Raw genomic sequence first — 17,729 nt, forward strand, 5'->3', positions numbered from 1 at the left:
CCATGATGGACAGAGGCCAAGGGGCAAATTTGGCCGGGGTTACACCCCTACTCTTTATCGAAGGACATCCTGGGCTTTTTTTTATGACCACAGAGAGTCAGGACCTCGGCTTAATGTCTCATCCGAAGGACGGTGCTTTTTTGACAGTACAGTGTCCCCATCACTATACTGGGGCGTTAGGACCCACACAGACCACAGGGTGAGCGCCCCCTGCTGGCCTCACTAACACCTCTTCCAGCAGCAACCTGGTTTTCTCAGGAGGTCTCCCATCTAGGTACTAACCAGGCTCAGCCTTGCTTAGCTTCACTGGGCAACCAGTCTTGGGCTACAGGGGGATATGGCTGCTGGCTATGAATGTGGTTATATGGCCCAGTAATGAGAAGGAATAGATGGAACGGTCCATCCTTACCTCACCTCAGATAGCCAGCAGTCAAACCCTCTGAGGCATGGAAACCTGAACCCTGCAATGTCGTCATTTGAGTGATCAAGAGTCAGTTCTCTCTCCCTCTCTATTCATCTGATCCTCTGGAATAGCAGACTGTGTCAGGTCTCATAGTGTTAGCATGAAAACCAACCTGCCTAACCCTCAGAGAGCATTGATTCATAAAAGCACAGCATTTTATCCATCAATAACAATTTTGCATGCGTGTGGCGGTTTAAATCACTCCTGTCAATTATCATTGCAAATAGTTTTTTGATGACCCAAATTGAGAATTGATTAAAATCTAGAAATCAATATTTTTTAGCCCAGCCCTGATGATTACTTAGAAAAGTGATAATACAAAAGGTGACAGTGGAAAAAATAATAATTTTGTCCACAATGTTATCTAAGTTGCCTTAAAGAGTTCATTCTGCAAAAAACTATAACCGCAATTCAATCTGCATTTCACATAAATGAAAACCTATACACTCTTTACAAGACTCCAAAGCGTTCATAAAATGGGGTTGTCCTCTCAAGCATTCATGGCATGCAGTAGTACACCGCAGACCCTCCAGACGCACAGTACTAGGGTAAATATAGGATACTCTAAAGTTACACTCACGTTCTAGACTGAAGCCAGTGGGCACTGCGTAGGTGTTTGCTGTTTAGAGAGCAAAGGACGTCAATGTGGGTTTGTTCTCCATGCCTTTACAGGGCATTTTCTATATGAGGAGAAGCAATGACATGAGGTCTGATGTGTTTGTGTGTGTGTGTACTTCAGAATGTGTGTCAAGAGATACAGTAGATCGCTGGCACAATGCCCTTTTGAATCTCAGCTTACTCTGTTGACATAGAAAACCGACAGTCGTGATATTAGACCACCTGGTGAGAAGCTGCGACTCAACAGCACAAAATCCAAATGTCTTTATCAAGTTAGCAAAGTTTAGAAGTCTGTTTCAATCTCTAAGTAAACAAATGTTCATTGAAATAAGAAAACAAATCATATGGCAAGATCTTGTTGTGAGTCACTGAAGCGGAAACAGCTCTCCATAGTAAAGAGACTGGATCCATCAAACATCCATATTAGAATAACAAAAAAGAGTGAGGGACTATTATTTCCCTGTTGTAGGCTATAAGCTGGCCTAACTGGGAATTAATGTGATGATATTTTAGTAAAAGCACAGACATCAGGAAGAAAAATGGGATAACAGAGAGGGGCTCTGCTTGGGGAGGCTCACGTTGAGAAACTCTGATCCGTTGGCAAAGAGAGCAACCGTATTGGAGCGAAAGTCAAAAACATGTCTCATTACAGTGCTGAGGCTGACAATGTTTGACTTACTGAAAATGCTAACTTGCTTGAAATGCTAATAAACATATTTCTTCTTCTTCCGACTCTAAAATGTTGGACTCCTCCTAGAACTTAAACTCTACTTCTCCTAACTCGGGTCAGACCTACAGAGTGAAGAGAAAAGAATGGGTTTTTAAAAAAAAGAATAGCTACTTTTAAAAAGAATCGCTACTTTTTTGAAAAGAATCGCTACTTTTTCAAGAAAAGAATGGGTTTAAAAAAAGAATAGCTGCTTTTAAAAGCAGCTATAGAATAGATTCTTTTTTTCAAAAAGAATCACTACTTTTTCAAAAAGAATCGCTACTTTTTCGAAAAGAATCGCTACTTTTTCAAAGTACATTTATTTAAAATGCATAAATGTTGTACACATACAAACTGTACATACAATTAATGAATACAAACACTACATTTTCGAAAAGTATCGCTACTTTTCAAAATACATTTATTTAAAATGCATCAAAACATACAATCAGTACTGTGGCGAACAGGGCGGCCGAGGGACGTGAGAGAACGGCGCGAGGCCGGTGGTGCGATTGCTAATGAGCAACACCTGTGAAGCACACCGGTCTCGCATCTCTCACGGAGGAGCGGAACCATAAAGGAGGAGCGACGACGTTGATGATCGAGAGAGGAACAGGCCTGTATTTTAGTTGTGTTTTGTTTTTGTATTTTATTTTAGCCAGTAGTCGTCCGCGAGGGGCTGCTGGCATTTATATTTATTTTCGGTAGCCAGCAGTCATCCGCGAGGGGCTGCTGGCGGTATTTTGGTTTGTTTGTTTTATTTTAAATAAAGTTTATTTGATTGTTCGCCGGTGCCCGCCTCCTTCTTCCTTGAACATTGCTACACTGGTGCCAAAACCCGGGAAGAGGGAGGAATGCGCTGTCAGAGAGTCCTCGCCGCTGTGGGGAATCCGCGGTGCCATCGAGCATGGTGCGCGAGTCGCTGCCGCTTGCCGTGGGCCAGAGCCTGCTGCCATCCGCCGAACGAGGGGAGGAGCAGGGAGCGGGGGACTCGCGGCCATGGACGCTGGAGGCGGTGCGCTGGAGTGAGTTGCCGGTGGGACGGTCGAGCTCGCTGCCGGCCGCCTGGGAGTTGGAGGGGCGGCTGCCGTCCGGGAGGGAGCGAGGGAGTCGCCGCCGCTCGCCCTGGGCCGGAGCCTGCTGGCGTCCACCAGGAAAAGGGGAGGAGCAGGGGACTCCTACCATCTGCCCTTGAGCCCAAGGAGCCGTCGCCGTCCACCGGGCGGCGGAGGAGCGTCGAGCCGTCCACCGAGGGCTACTCAGTGTCACCGCCAGGCACTGCGGAGGAGATCGCCCAGCTGGTGGGGGACCAGATGGCAGCGCGTTGTGGGAACCGGACCAATTTTTTTTTTTTTCCTCTTTCCCCTCTCTCGATCTGTCGCTCCTCATGCTTCCGTCTCCGTTTCCCTCGGCTTGTCGGTCCATACCCCCCAGGGATCGCCGCCGCTGGGGGCGGAGTAGGCACAGGCTCGTGGGTACCCCCCGGCCTGTGAGGGGGCGATGGGAGTATGTGGTGAACAGGACGGCCGAGGGACGTGAGAGAACGGCGCGAGGCCAGTGGTGCGATTGCTAATGAGCAGCACCTGTGAAGCACACCGGTCTCGCATCTCTCACGGAGGAGCGGAAGCATAAAGGAGGAGCGACGACGTTGATGATCGAGAGAGGAACAGGCCTGTATTTTAGTTGTGTTTTTGTATTTGTGTTTTATTTTAGCCAGTAGTCGTCCGCGAGGGGCTGCTGGCATTTATATTTATTTTCGGTAGCCAGCAGTCGTCCGCGAGGGGCTGCTGGCGGTATTTTGGTTTGTTTATTTTATTTTAAACAAAGTATATTTTGATTGTTCGCCGGTTCCCGCCTCCTTGTTCCCTGAGCATTGCTACAAATACATACAAACAATCAAAACAAACACTACTTTTAAGGGTACTTTTTAAAAAAAATCGCTACTTTTAAAAAGAATCGCTACTTTTTAAAGAAAAGAATGGGTTTTAAAAAAAAGAATAGCTACTTTTAAAAAGAATCGCTTCTTTTTCTAAAAGAATCGCTACTTTTTCTAAAAGAATCACTACTTTTTCTAAAAGAATCGCTACTTTTTCTAAAAGAATCACTACTTTTTCTAAAAGAATCGCTACTTTTTCTAAAAGAATCACTACTTTTTCTAAAAGAATCGCTACTTTAAAAAAGAAAAAGAATCGCTACTTTTCCGAAAAGAATCGCTACTTTTTCTAAAAGAATCGCTACTTTTTAAAAAAAAAGAAATGCCTTTTTTTTTTTTTAAAAGAATTGCTACTTTTTTTAAAAAGAATTGCTACTTTTTCAAAAAGAATTGCTACTTTTTAAAAAAGAATTGCTACTTTTTAAAAAAGAATCGCTACTTTTTTTTTAAAAGAATCGCTACTTTTTCGAAAAGAGTCGCTACTTTTTTCAAAAAGAATTACTACTTTTTCGAAAAGAATCGCTACTTTTTTCAAAAAGAATTGCTACTTTTTCAAAAAGAATTACTACTTTTTTCGAAAAGAATCGCTACTTTTTTCAAAAAGAATCGCTACTTTTTTAAAAACAGAATCGCTACTTTTTCAATAAGAATCACTACTTTTTTCAAAAAGAATTACTACTTTTTCAAAAAGAATCGCTACTTTTTCAAAAAGAATCTCTACTTTTAAAAACAATAATCGCTACTTTTTCTAAAAGAATTGCTACTTTTTCGGAAAGAATCGCTACTTTTTCAAGAAAAGAATGGGTTTAAAAAAAGAATAGCTACTTTTAAAAAGAATCGCTACTTTTTTCATAAAGAATCACTACTTTCTAATAAAAAGAATCGCTACTTTTTAATAAAAAGAATCGCTACTTTTAAAAAGAATCGCTACGTTTTTCAAAAAGAATCGCTACTTTTTCAAAAAGAATCGCTACTTTTTAAAAATACATTTATTTAAAATGCATAAATGTTGTAAACATACAAACTGTACATACAATTAATGAATACAAACACTACATTTTCAAAAAGTATCGCTACTTTTCAAAATACATTTATTCAAAATGCATCAAAACATACAATCAGTACATACAATCAATCAAAACAAACACTACTTTTAAGTGTACTTTAACAAAAAAAGAATAGCTACTTTTAAAAAGAATCGCTACTTTTTAAAGAAAAGAATGGGGTTTTTAAAAAAGAAAAGCTACTTTTAAAAAGAATAACTACTTTTTCAAAAAGAATCGCTACTTTAAAAAAAAAAGAATTGCTACTTTTTCGAAAAAGAATCGCTATTTTTTTTAAAGAATCGCTACTTTTTCTCTTTTGCTACATTCAAAATGCATCAATGCAACAATCAGTAGATATAATCAATCAATACAAACTACATTTTCAAAAAGAATCGCTACTTTTTAAAAAAAGAATCTGACTACTTTTTCTAAAATAATCGTTACTTTTGAAAAAAAGGATCTTGCTACTTTTAAAACAAACAATCTCGTTGCTTTTTCCAAAAGAATCGCTACTTAAAAAAAAATGCATTTATACATTTATTTAAAATGCATCAAGACACAATCAGAACATGATCAGTACTTTTTGAATCATTCAATCAATACAAACACTACATTTTCAAAAAGAATCACTACTTTTTGAAAAAGAATCCCTACTTTTTGAAAAAGAATCCCTACTTTTTGAAAAATGCATTTATACATTTATTCAAAATGCATCAATACAAACAATCAATCAATACAAACACTACATTTTAAAAATATCTCTGCATTTATACATTTATTCAAAATGCATCAATACATACAATCAATCAATACAAACACTACATTTGAAAAATATCGCTACATTTAAAAAAAATATTTATTTAAAATGCATTTAAATTTAAATCTATATTTTCACTGCACATGGAAAATAGACCCATCCCCATCTCCTCTTGTATAAATATATTGATTTGTTTTGAATAAGCAATTCATGTCCAATCAAATCGCTACATTCATTTTAAAAAAAATAATCGATACATTTATTCAAAAAGAATCACTACATTTATTTTAAAATAATCGATACATTTACATCCCAGGCCATGAAGGCTCTGAGACTTGGCGGCAAAGCAATTTTCCTTTTGAATGAGTCAATACATGTCAACACCCTGTTCAGAACTGAGAGACACAAGCCTAGCGCAGGGTAAACACACGACACCCAGCCTGAGTCCTGGACGCACTGGGCTGTAACAGGACACACAGATGATCGTGCTGTGTTAGAAAGCCCAGTGTTAGCTCTTCCTGTTGAATGAATCATTGATAAAGCAGCTGTAACCCATCCTCATTGAGGGGGAGTGGAGGTATTGGGGGCCATGCAATAATTAGAAGATGTCCTCTCAACTAATTCACAGATTCATAGCTCAGATTCCCTCCATTCAGGATGATGATTGTATACATAAATAATGGTAGCCATGACAGTGTGGGATTTCTTGATTCACCAGAGAGAAGTCTGTAGTTTTCATGTTTCATGAAAGTCCAGTTATGTGCCATCTTGTTTAAATGATTTCATGTGAAGACTGGGATAATGGCTGCTGAAAATTCAGCTTTGCCATCACAGGAATAAAATACATAAAATGTATTCAAATAGAAACCTTTTATTTTAAATAGTAATAATATCTCAGAATTTTACTGTTTTAATGTCTTTTTAATCAAATAAATTAAGATTTTGACTTCTTTCAGAAACATGAAAAAAATGTATAAGTTATATTTGATCATTTCTTAAAACTGATATTTTGATGTTTTGTCAGTTAACCAAAAAATTTTTAATGTGCACTGTAAAAAAATGAGTGTAAATGTAAAATATTGTTTAACTGTAAAATCTGTAAAAAAATAAAATAAAAAAAATCTGTAAAAATTCTAGCGATTCAGTTCCCGTACTATACAGGGAAAACTTTCCCATACAGGGAAAACTGTAGAATATCTATAACCATATGATGTAAAACTTAATAAAATACTGTTGAAAGTACAGTTTTTAAAACAGAACAAATCAAATTATAATTCACTGTGAAAAACTGTAAACTGACATTCCTAGAATTCCCTGTGGGACATTTCATATTCAAAGGTATTTTGTTAAAAAAAAAAAAAAAAAAAACATTTAGAAAAGTATAGAAACATGGTCAACACTTTATAGAAATTACTTCACTCCATTTGGACACTTCATTTCAAAAGTACTATCCTCTAGACAGGACGAAGCATCAGTCAACACATACAGCTTTCAGCAGAGGTGCTACTCGCTTTGCACTCAACATTTACATTCACACTTCCAGCTGTGTTTCCTGTCCAGATGTGCCACACCTCTGCGGCAAGAACTCGAGCCCATTTCATTTGTGAAATATTAACTGTGCCGTTTCCTAGTCTAAAAAACCCCCCAAAAAACTTATATTTTCACTGCACATAGAAAATAGACCCATCCCCATCTCCTCTGGACATGAATTGCTTTTCTCATCACACCAAACACCTTGGGTTAGATGGTCAGTTGACACAAAAGTAAAAGCAGTACTGAAACACTCAGGAATCAAACATTGAAGTGTTAAGGTGATGTGTATCATCACATCTGAAACATTAGACTACAGACATGGAGATTATCTGCACTCTCAGACATCAGCCCTGAATACAAAGTTGAGGATCTATAACCATAACTGCTCTTTACAGTTGCAAATGAAAACACAGTGTGAGACAACGGGTCTTCGCAGGCCCGCTGTGTGGCGAAACTGGGTTCGCACAAAAAATAAATACTGTAAATGATGGCAATACTCGCAGTGATGTTAGGTGTAAAGTGCTGTTTATTGACAGTGCTTGAGAGGTGAAACAGGCCCAGGAAAAAAAGATAAAAGCTATAAAGTAACAAAGAAAAGAAAATTGCATAAAAAGAGCAAAGAAAATATACATCTAGAGTCTAGATAAGTATCTATATAAACACGCAAACTTCGTCAAAGGTAAAGAATTGCTCACGGCACCACAATTGCACGCTCGCTCGCCATACATTAGTTTGGATGAAAACTAAATTATGAAAATTATGAATGAAAACAAATTACATTGGACTTTAAGCATGCTTGGCATTCACTGGCACTAAGATAAATGATAATGTCTCAGATGATAACAATGACCCTTTGTCCCAGTTCATCAACGGCTGATCAATTCGACCCTGTTGCATGTTACTGCTAGTTCATGTATTCTGAATGGTTTCTAGACAGAGACTGCAATAACTCACCAGGGGGTATGGCTGCCCAGAAAGCATGACGTGAGAATATTTTGTGTGTTCAGAGATATACTGTATAGACAGGTGCATTGAATTATTTTACCCAAGATATTTTTAGAAAAAAAAAATATATATATAATGTGATCTCAAAATAATAGGCTGTATTATTTTAAATAAAACAAATTATATACGTTAGTTACATGTTTTTTTCAGGTAACTAATATATATATATATATATATATATATATATATATATATATATATATATATATATATATATATTTGGTTGCTATAACTGCCTCTAAACCAGAAGTGTTGAATAACTGTGCTTTGGATTGAGCTCTTACAGAAGTGATTCGCGGAATGACGACCTGTGAAGGGCTGATCTATGAATAATGCACAACAGTGCCGTTAGAGATCTGTCGCGCATGCGCGGAGTTCTCCACTGTTCTGCACACAGGTGCGCGCATTCACCTGTCAACGATGCACAGACTGCACACATGTGCGCGAGCGCTTCATGCGAATGACACTTTCAAACACACGGTGAGTTTAGAACGTTTTTTTATTTAAACTCATAGCCTATATAAATATGTTTACAGATTATCTTGCTCGAGTTAATTGGTCGGTTTGATTTTTCTTTGATTTGGCGCATTTTGGACACGATATTAGGCTATAAAAAGATGCCATGCAAATTAATGTTCTGTGACGATGTTTAATTTGAATTTATCAACGTAGCAGCGACTTACAACTAGGCGAATATTTGCATATTGTCTCTTTCAGCACTTAAGTAAATTAACAGATACACAAATTAACAGATCCACAAATTAATAAAGTGTATTAAATTTAAGAGCTTAAAACATTACTTCTTCAAAGCGTATAGGATATTAATGGTTATCCAATGCCTTGCATGTCCAATAAGTAGTAACAAGTTATGATAACTTTAATTAATAACATTAACAAATATTATGCAAAGATTAACAGAATGCATATTAAAATTGTTAAATTAAAATACTTTGATATCTATATTTTTCCATTTTGAATTGTGACCTGGGCTAGTTGCCACATTTTTACTGCAGTGAATATAAGAAAAAAATTAATTTGCTCTATTTTACATTTTCACTTCAACTATTTAATGCAATCTGATGTTAAGGCCAAATGCCAGATGAGATACACACACATGCAGCACAGGAATGTTAACCACAAAGTCACCATAGACACATTCCAAAGCAGATTCTGTTTTTCAGGGAAAAGGTGGCCAATTGATTAACACATGGAGCTAATTGGATCCACCCAGATGGCCACTTATGCTCGGCCCAAAACCAGCCACTTCCTGCCGGCCATATCCACTAGCGCATCCAGTTATAGGAGCCATCAGCCGGCCCTTACCCTCAACCAGAATTCAAACATGCCCTGGCGGACTAATTCTTACTTTAGAAGTGGCAGCGCTATCCCGACCGTATCAGCACTTCAAAGAGATAACCTGGACTTAGTCCGGGCCAAAACCATGTTCTACCCCTCAAACAGGACGGCTCTCAGTTCACGATACATGCCAGAGGACTGGTACAAGTCTAACCAGAGTAACTACAGGGAGTCAGAGTCATCCCGGAACAGTGCCGAAAGGCTTCGGAGAGACACGATACGACTGATTCAGGATAAGGACCAGCTGACTCGCAGGACTCAGGACTCCACCAGTAAGAACATTGGAGAAAGACTGAACGACATCAGCTTCTGGAGGTCTGAGCTCAATCATGAGATAGACAACATGGTGACAGAGATATCAGTACTGACGGATGTGAAAAGAAGGCTGGAAAGAGCACTAGCTGAGACAGAAGGGCCACTGCAGGTGATATATTTATATACACATATAATAAAGTTTACTACATTAATTTAGTGTGATTAATGGTAAATTGAGTTATTTAATTTTTATTAACATTAATAAATCTAATTAGTAAACAAACATCACATTTGCACATTTCACCTCTCGAAACATAGCTAAAGGCCATTTCTTGTTTTTACTATTGTAACAAATCTTCCATCAGTGCTTGGAAAGCGGCACAGCACAGCTCTAGTGGTCTATAGTCAGTTACACACGTAATTTGGGTCATGGTGATAGCTGAAGACCCAGTAACTAGAAAAGCCCACAGTAGAGTGTCAGGTGACACATTGTTAGAAACCACTTGGTAACAGAACCTATTTGGGTGTAAGATATACACACTCAATCACACTGAGCACAAGATCTACAATGACCTCAATGTGTTCCACCTCTGTCTTTACAGAGTTACCCGTCTGAGTCACAGTAAGAGACTGTTTCCATAGAGACCACACCAAAACATGGTGACTACTAGTGTTGTACTGGATGCGTTCCAAATTAGTATTGTCACTGCCGGCACCTCGCATTACTAACCACAAGAATGATCACAAGAAGCTTCCATAGTGACGTGATTGCTTACTAGAGCTTCCGTAGTCACTTTTTGAGTGACAAGGTATATTACGTAATATCCTGTCATTATTAAAACTACATTTGTTATTTGGCGCTGTTAGATCTAGTTCTGAACACTGTCAAAAATAAATTATATATATATATATATATATATATATATATATATATATATATATATATATAAATTATAATTATGATAATAACAATATTGAATTATCTACATTAATTACTTTCTTTCCTCTCCAGGTGTCTCAGGAATGTTTGTTCCACAGGGAGAAACGGATGTCCATTGATCTGGTTCATGATGATGTAGAGAAAGATTTAATTAAGGTGAGGTCACCAGAGCCTTTATTTAAACCAAAAAACAATCTCAAATATCAGTAATGAATCAAGGATTTTGAGGAGCTTTCTTAAGCAATGTGTTTTCCATTCGATTACATCAAATGTAATACATGGCTCTCTGGAATATGTGATTCTGATTGGTCAATGGACTCTTTTCACAGACTGTGATGATTCGTTTCCACAGTTAGCAAAGTTTTTTTTTATATTTTCAATAAACTATTTACTTGCCAGCTTTTTTTTTTTTTCTAGCTTCATTCATTCTTTTTTTTATCATCACTTTGGGAAGGTTTCATAAAAAAGCAACCTGTTGTACAAAAAGCTGAGATAATCATGTTTGTGTCAAAGTTTTTGCCTGGATTAGAGCCAGAACGATGATCAAAAGTGAGTAAATCGAGGCAAATTTGACATCTTTTTCTGTTGCTTAATGGGAACAAATATTTGTTGTAATTTCTTATTCACCATTACTTTGATAACTATGACGACTTCCACTTCTGAGAACCCCCAAAATGTGAAAAAGGGTCCATTCTGAGCATTATGAGGTCAACTATTTTATGACCACAAACTTGTCCTAGGCAACTGATTTGCAAGTGAGCTGTTTGTTTCATGTCTGAATAAAAATAAATCCATTGACTCACATAGAAAAAAAAGTAGTTGTAATTTCTAATTGCTAAATACAATTTTGCCTTTTTTGCAGGAAGTGGAGGTGATTAAATCATGTCAGGAGAGAATGAGGCGACATTTAGAGCGAGCTATTGCTCAACTAGCGTGAGTCTCTAAATAACCAAACAATTTCGCTTTCAATTTTAAATGACATACTTATAGTTTGACAAATGATCATGGCGTCTTTGAAACACAATGCATGTGGTTATACCTATAATATCCTCAGGTCGAATCGTGCAGCACAGCACGAGCTGGAGAGAGATTTGAGTGACAAGGTAACAGCTCAAAGAATCGATGACAGGTGTCACCATCTCAGGAACACCTCTGATGGAATCAGCTACTATAGAGGAATCGATCGCCTGGACCCATCGTGAGCTCTATTTTATTTAAAAAAGAACAATAAAGTCCGATGAATGATATGAGTCTGTTTTTAGGATTTTTCTTAATAATAAATGAATGTTATAATTGACTTTCTTTATGGTCTCAACAGTATCAGTCTTCCAGACTCCTGGTCGAAGTTCACAGACGACAACATCCTGCATTCTCAGAGCCAACGCGCCGCATCTCACAAACTCCGTGATGAGATTGAGATTCTGCTCAATGCCACTTCAAACGAGATGTGGAACCAGTTTAACACCGTAAACGTGTCATTCACCAACCGTATCTCTGAGACGGCAGACACCAAGAACAGACTGCAAACTCACCTGGCCAAGGTAACCACAGGATGCTGAACATTTCGTCATTACCTTTAACCGCTCATTTTGGGCCTAGTTCAAGTCAAATCAAGTGAAAACTGGCCTATAAATCAGGTCTTTAGCAGTTAGTTTTTATTTTACCTTCTCATAAGCAATGCATTATACCCCTTTTGCGCCGACGTCACAGTTACGACACGGCGTTAGCTGGAGGCAAAACAAAGTGAAAACTGGAGGCGGCCAATACAAACCAGCACAGATTTGGCTACATAATAAGGATCTTAAATTATTATTATTTTTATTAAATGTCATCTTGTTGTGTTTTTGGGTGCAAGAATCACCTACAGGATCCAATTGGAAATTTTATCGCATAATGTTTTCTAAATTATTGTAATTATTTGTGAATCTTCTATGATTGTATACATTGTTGTGATTGATTGTGATAGACTTTTTGAAGAACCTGGTAAGAAAGAATAATCAAATACATAGTTAATTAATATAATTTTAATGCATAAAAAAATATTTTTATTTCTAGAAAATATTCACATCATTAAAATTGATGATGTCACATCAATTTGATGATGAAACTGTAATGTCACACTTTACATTGTCGTCTTCTGGCCTTGGCGCTGGGCAGGACCACGCAATGTAACGTTGCCACAAGTCAAGACCATTCATCACATAGTTATAGGCATCTAAAGATTTATATGACCTCAGTTTGTCTTTATACTCGGTTTCTCTGTCGGGTAGGTGTAGAAGGCAGGCCACTCAACCGATGTCCATCCATTGACTGAGCGTGTTTGGGTCGGCCAATCTGGTTCCGTTCTTTAAAATTAACTTTTGCAAATAACAATCGCGGTCCTGGACAGTGAGTGACCTTGCACATTAAAGGGGCATTCGGCAACTCTTTCAGCTTAATAAAACCGTTTAGAAATCATTTGGATGGTTTAATAACCTGTTCTGGTGAGAATGGTGACTTTCCCCGCTCCCCCCAACGTTCCTAGGTGGAAAACCAACCTTGCAACATGAGGATTAATGTCCCGGTAAGTTGGAAATAGGAAGTCTCGAAGAGAAGCGAGAACGAGCAAGATACACAAACTGCTTTACGGCAATTCGACATAAACACACACGCTGCCCTCAATGTGTATTATGTATTACCCACCTCGCTAGACATAGCTCCACACAATAAAGTTGGCCGGCTCCGATAATAACAAATGCACATGAGCAGCGGTAGAAAGGGGGAGAAGGGTGCCGCCAGTGAATTTTTTTTTACGACATTGTTGTGAAATATAAGCCTCACAGCTGTAGGGGGACCTCGTTGAGAAAACATGCGACAACAAAAGTGAAAATCAGCAAAGAAATAGAGAGGCCGTTCTCATCCTTTGGCGGCATATGTGACGCCATATGACAAAACGGCGAAATACTACGCACATGGCACCCTTTAGCGTGAATATAACACGCGAACCCAAGGCGTCATAAAGTTGACTGGCATCCTTTAGCGTGAATATGAGACGCAGAGCCTACCCCACACCTAAACCTACCCATCACAGTGCGTGTTATATTGACGATAAAGGGTGCCATGTGCTTAGTATTTCGCCGTTTTGTCATATGGCGTCACATATGACGCCAAAGGATGAGAATGCGTTAAAATAGATAGGGTTGCCGAATGCCCCTTTAAGATAAATTCTGATTTTCTCCCTTCATTGTTAAAAAACAAGCTAACAAAACTTGCAAACTAGCGTTAGTGAAGCGGCCAGTGGGATCGTTCTGCCTCCACCTAAGCTCCGCCCACATAAAAACGTCATGTTTACCAACTGAAAAAGAATCTATAGTAAATATAAGTAGGAATTTGCAAATAGTAAAATAAATGTCAATAGTCAAAATAGTCAGAAAGAATTATTATTATAGGTGCAAATTAGTCGAGGTTTTTGCATAAAAAAAGGGTCACAAATAGGTTCACAAACCAATCCATACTGCAAAGTGATGTTTCTATTGATTGATTGATACATTAATGCATTTCAGTCTAAAATGATCCAGGTCCTTCAGTCACTTTTAGGTAATTTTTTATCTTAGGTATACAAACTGGAATAACAGTAGTATTCTTCTCACGTTGTTTAGTAATAATAGAATATACTTCCTCCTTACTTACTTCACTTTGACTGGATAGGACCCAAAGTAAACGGCCTTTTCCTTGCTTGCTTGCGTATGCTGTAAAGATGTAGACGGGAAGCTCTGGAGTCTATTGTAGATGAGGTTAATGAAGGACTTGGAGAAGCTCTGTCAGCTGTCCATAATGTTTAAGCCCTTGACGGCTGTAATCAGAGGCATGAGGTTACCAATAAACAACCATCATTCATGATGGTGATTGGTCATAATGAGATTACTTCAAAATTTCGTTGTAAGGGAGTGTGTCTATGTAAGCGATGTCTCTGTAACTAGACACTTGATCCTGAATATTTTTTATGACCATTATGAATTTATGTGGATAACAGGGGCCTACTGTAACGAGGAGAACCATAAAGTCCTTTCAGATACCTTACACATCAATCAGTTTAATGACATTTTGAAGTTAATTTAACATTGGTTATAACTTTCTAATCTGGCCTGCTTAAAAGTTTTTTACAAATTTAGTCTATAGCTTGGCAAACCAAATAATTAGTAAGCAAGAATTTGTAGAATTACATTTCCTGTAAAGAACAAATTAAATCAAGTTTTGTGGAATTTTGAATTCTGTTAAGTAGTTTACAAATTATATTTAAAAAATAAATAAAAAGCCAAATTTGTGAGGTTAAATTACTGCTCTCTCCGCTTTGTCCTGGCATGGCTGTGTGGATGGGTGGAAAATTTGCCCAGAAGAGAGCAATACCAACCTAATTTCAGATTAAAGTGCTTTAGACTGTCAATTATACAATCGAAATAAGTGTACCTGACTGGACCGTTTTAACTTTGAGAAGGGTCGAGAAGTCAGACACAGAGAATAAGTGACTTTGACACTTATTCAATCAACTCTCGTTTTCTCTCTTGCTTTCTTGTTTCCACTTTCAGACTCTTCAGGAAATCTTCCAGACTGAGATGCTGATTGAAGCTTTAAAAAAGGCAATCCGAGACAAAGAGAACCCACTTAAAGTGGCCCAAACCCGCCTGGAAGAGAGGACTCGCAGACCCAACGTCGAACTCTGCAGAGACAACCCTCACCATAGGTGACCAATTAAATCAATAAAATCAATCAAACAATATTTGTGTTATGTGTCACAAAGAGGTCTTGATACAGACAACTTATATTTTGTAAAATCAAAATCAAACACAAAATGCTCTGTTCTCCTCGTCTTTCCCTTGGTCTCAGGTTGATTACAGAAGTGAGGGAGATTGAAGACACCATTCATAAGCTGAGACAGAGATTGATGGAGGCCGAGAACACCCTGCAGACCCTGGTGAAGACGAAAGTTTCTCTGGAGCATGACCTGTCAATCAAGGCCAATTCTCTGTTCCTAGATCAGGAAAAATGCATGAGCATGAGGAAGAGCTTTCCCAGCACTCCTCGCCTAGTCGGATACACCTAGATCCTCAAGAACCTTCTCTAGAAGCTGCTTAACCATTAATCTAGATCTAAATTTTGATGTTTAAAACATAAACTGCAGCATTAGTGTCAGAACAGGTTGACAGATTATACTTAGTCCTCTTAATTAAGTAGATTGATATCTTTAACCTCACTATCATTGCTTCACTTACCATTAGGGTTAAACACAGCATTAATGATTAGGGGCTTTCGCACCAGAGGAACCTTTAGTTCCTATAGAACTATTAGTGGAAGTACCCGGTTTTTGGCATGTTCGAACCACAGGGACTGGGAACGACATTAGTTCTAGGAACTCATTTTAGAAGAACTAATTTAGCTCCTACTTCAGAGTAGAGTCTAATGGTGAGTTCAAGTCATCTCGTAAAGATCATATCTATGAATTGAAAGCACATGAATACCACCAAAATGTCGTAAATACGAGTGGGAAGCTCAGGATTTTCTTTGAGCCCCAATCTTTACGCGTTGGGGGCGTATCAGTTAGAAACATGGCAGAATACCACATTACTTAAAGGGATTTAGCAGGGATTTTGCTAGACTTTTTCTTAATTGCCTGCACAGAATATGATGGAATTACAATATAACAATGTAACGATAAAGTTTGCAGTGGCTTCATAAATTAATAAAACAATATACATTTCTTTGTTCTTCATTTTCTTCATGGAGTTTAAGAACCTTTGCTGTATTTATTTGTAATTAATTAAGAGAAAGTATACCGCCATCTTACTGTGACTTGAATGCACCTGCCGTCGTAAACACGTCTTCCCACCAAGTAAGAACTTCCCAGGAGCCAGGACTTGAACGCACTAACGTTATATTCCGGCACTATATGACCTACCAGTGACACTGATTGGTCAAACACACGCGAAAGACAAGCACCCGCCTTTTTTTTAAAAAAAAGGCGTGTAAACACAGATTATAGGCAATATTTACTCCACAAACTAACACCATCTATCATGGAAACATTTATAGATGGGCCTTTTAACCTTTATGCTAAGGAGAAAATCTAACACTTTGAGCGTACCAAAATAAACTTATTTCTGCTTATGTAGCAACATTGGACATCAACCACACGGCAAACGCCAATACCGTTTCATATACTGTCTAGTGTCTACTTTCTTTGTATAACAGTTCTATCTAATAACGTGTTAGACAGACCGTAAACTAATGAACACAGTGAATGCGAGAAATATGTGCTCCAGCTGGTATTCTCAGTGCCTTCAAAATAAACGTCTGCCGCGCCGTCAAAATAAAAGTCACAAAAACAAGCACGACTTGCGTCACTTAAGAGTTCCTACTGGCGTTGTGAACGCAAACAGGAAAATGTTCCTAGGGGAACCATTCGTTCTCGTGGAATCTCCCTGGAGGCTAGTTCCCAGAACTAACCATTGCGAAAGCCCCTATTGTAATCCTAAAACATTTTTGTCTCTTATAGCCTACTTTGACGGTCTGGATTTAAATAGGCCTAATCAATAATCCCTGAACTGCTAGAAAAATTACCCTTAAATTACCCTTTAGTGAAGTAACTTTATTTGCACTACTCAATATTATATTTACCATGCATAAAGCCTCAAGTTGATTCTAGTGTTGTGACATGGATATGAAGTTTAGAGAAAAACTTGTTCCAAAAAAAAAAACTAAATACTGGCCATTAAGGGGGAAAATAAAGTGATTTGAGCACTTTGAATCAGATTGGTAGTGATCCTTGTTAGTCTTATTAGAAAACATTAATAAATTGAATGCAAAGCTAAGTTCATCAGTTATCTTAAGAGCTCCAGACATCTGTTGAACTGAGGTCTGATTTCTACACCAGTGTGACATGATTCTGATAGTTTGCAGACAGTGGACACGACACCTTGCTTTTGTTTGTTTAGTTCAGAGGTCCACTTGAGGGCTGTCACTGATAAAGTGATCTTTACTCCACACTTCCCTGAGTTTACCAAAAGCACAGAGGAGCTGTAGTTCTCATGTTCTTTCGAAATACAAACACACTTCAGAAACTGATGCCACAGGCAAGCAC

At 38.0% G+C, this 17,729-nt stretch overlaps 1 protein-coding gene across 2 annotated transcripts in view; it reads left to right on the plus strand.

The window, feature by feature from the left end:
- The window catches only part of tekt3 (tektin 3), an 80,902-nt gene extending 63,506 nt beyond the window's left edge, over positions 1 to 17,396 (plus strand). The window contains exons 1-8 of one of the 2 annotated variants that reach the window (XM_077200340.1): positions 8,399 to 8,544; positions 9,246 to 9,844; positions 10,688 to 10,771; positions 11,478 to 11,548; positions 11,670 to 11,813; positions 11,934 to 12,156; positions 15,181 to 15,335; positions 15,479 to 17,396. In XM_077200340.1, coding sequence (XP_077056455.1) covers positions 9,272 to 9,844; positions 10,688 to 10,771; positions 11,478 to 11,548; positions 11,670 to 11,813; positions 11,934 to 12,156; positions 15,181 to 15,335; positions 15,479 to 15,695 — 1,467 coding nt within the window. In that variant the 5' untranslated portion in view covers positions 8,399 to 8,544; positions 9,246 to 9,271 and the 3' untranslated portion in view covers positions 15,696 to 17,396. Of the gene's footprint in view, positions 1 to 8,398; positions 8,545 to 9,245; positions 9,845 to 10,687; positions 10,772 to 11,477; positions 11,549 to 11,669; positions 11,814 to 11,933; positions 12,157 to 15,180; positions 15,336 to 15,478 lie in introns of those variants that run through there. The other variant, XM_077200341.1, reaches the window with a different exon arrangement.
- Positions 17,397 to 17,729: the final 333 nt, after the last annotated feature.

Source organism: Siphateles boraxobius, unplaced genomic scaffold (genome assembly GCF_051911475.1).
Source record: "Siphateles boraxobius isolate OS27281-9 unplaced genomic scaffold, OSU_SipBor_1 46, whole genome shotgun sequence".
Classification (NCBI taxonomy): domain Eukaryota; kingdom Metazoa; phylum Chordata; class Actinopteri; order Cypriniformes; family Leuciscidae; genus Siphateles; species Siphateles boraxobius.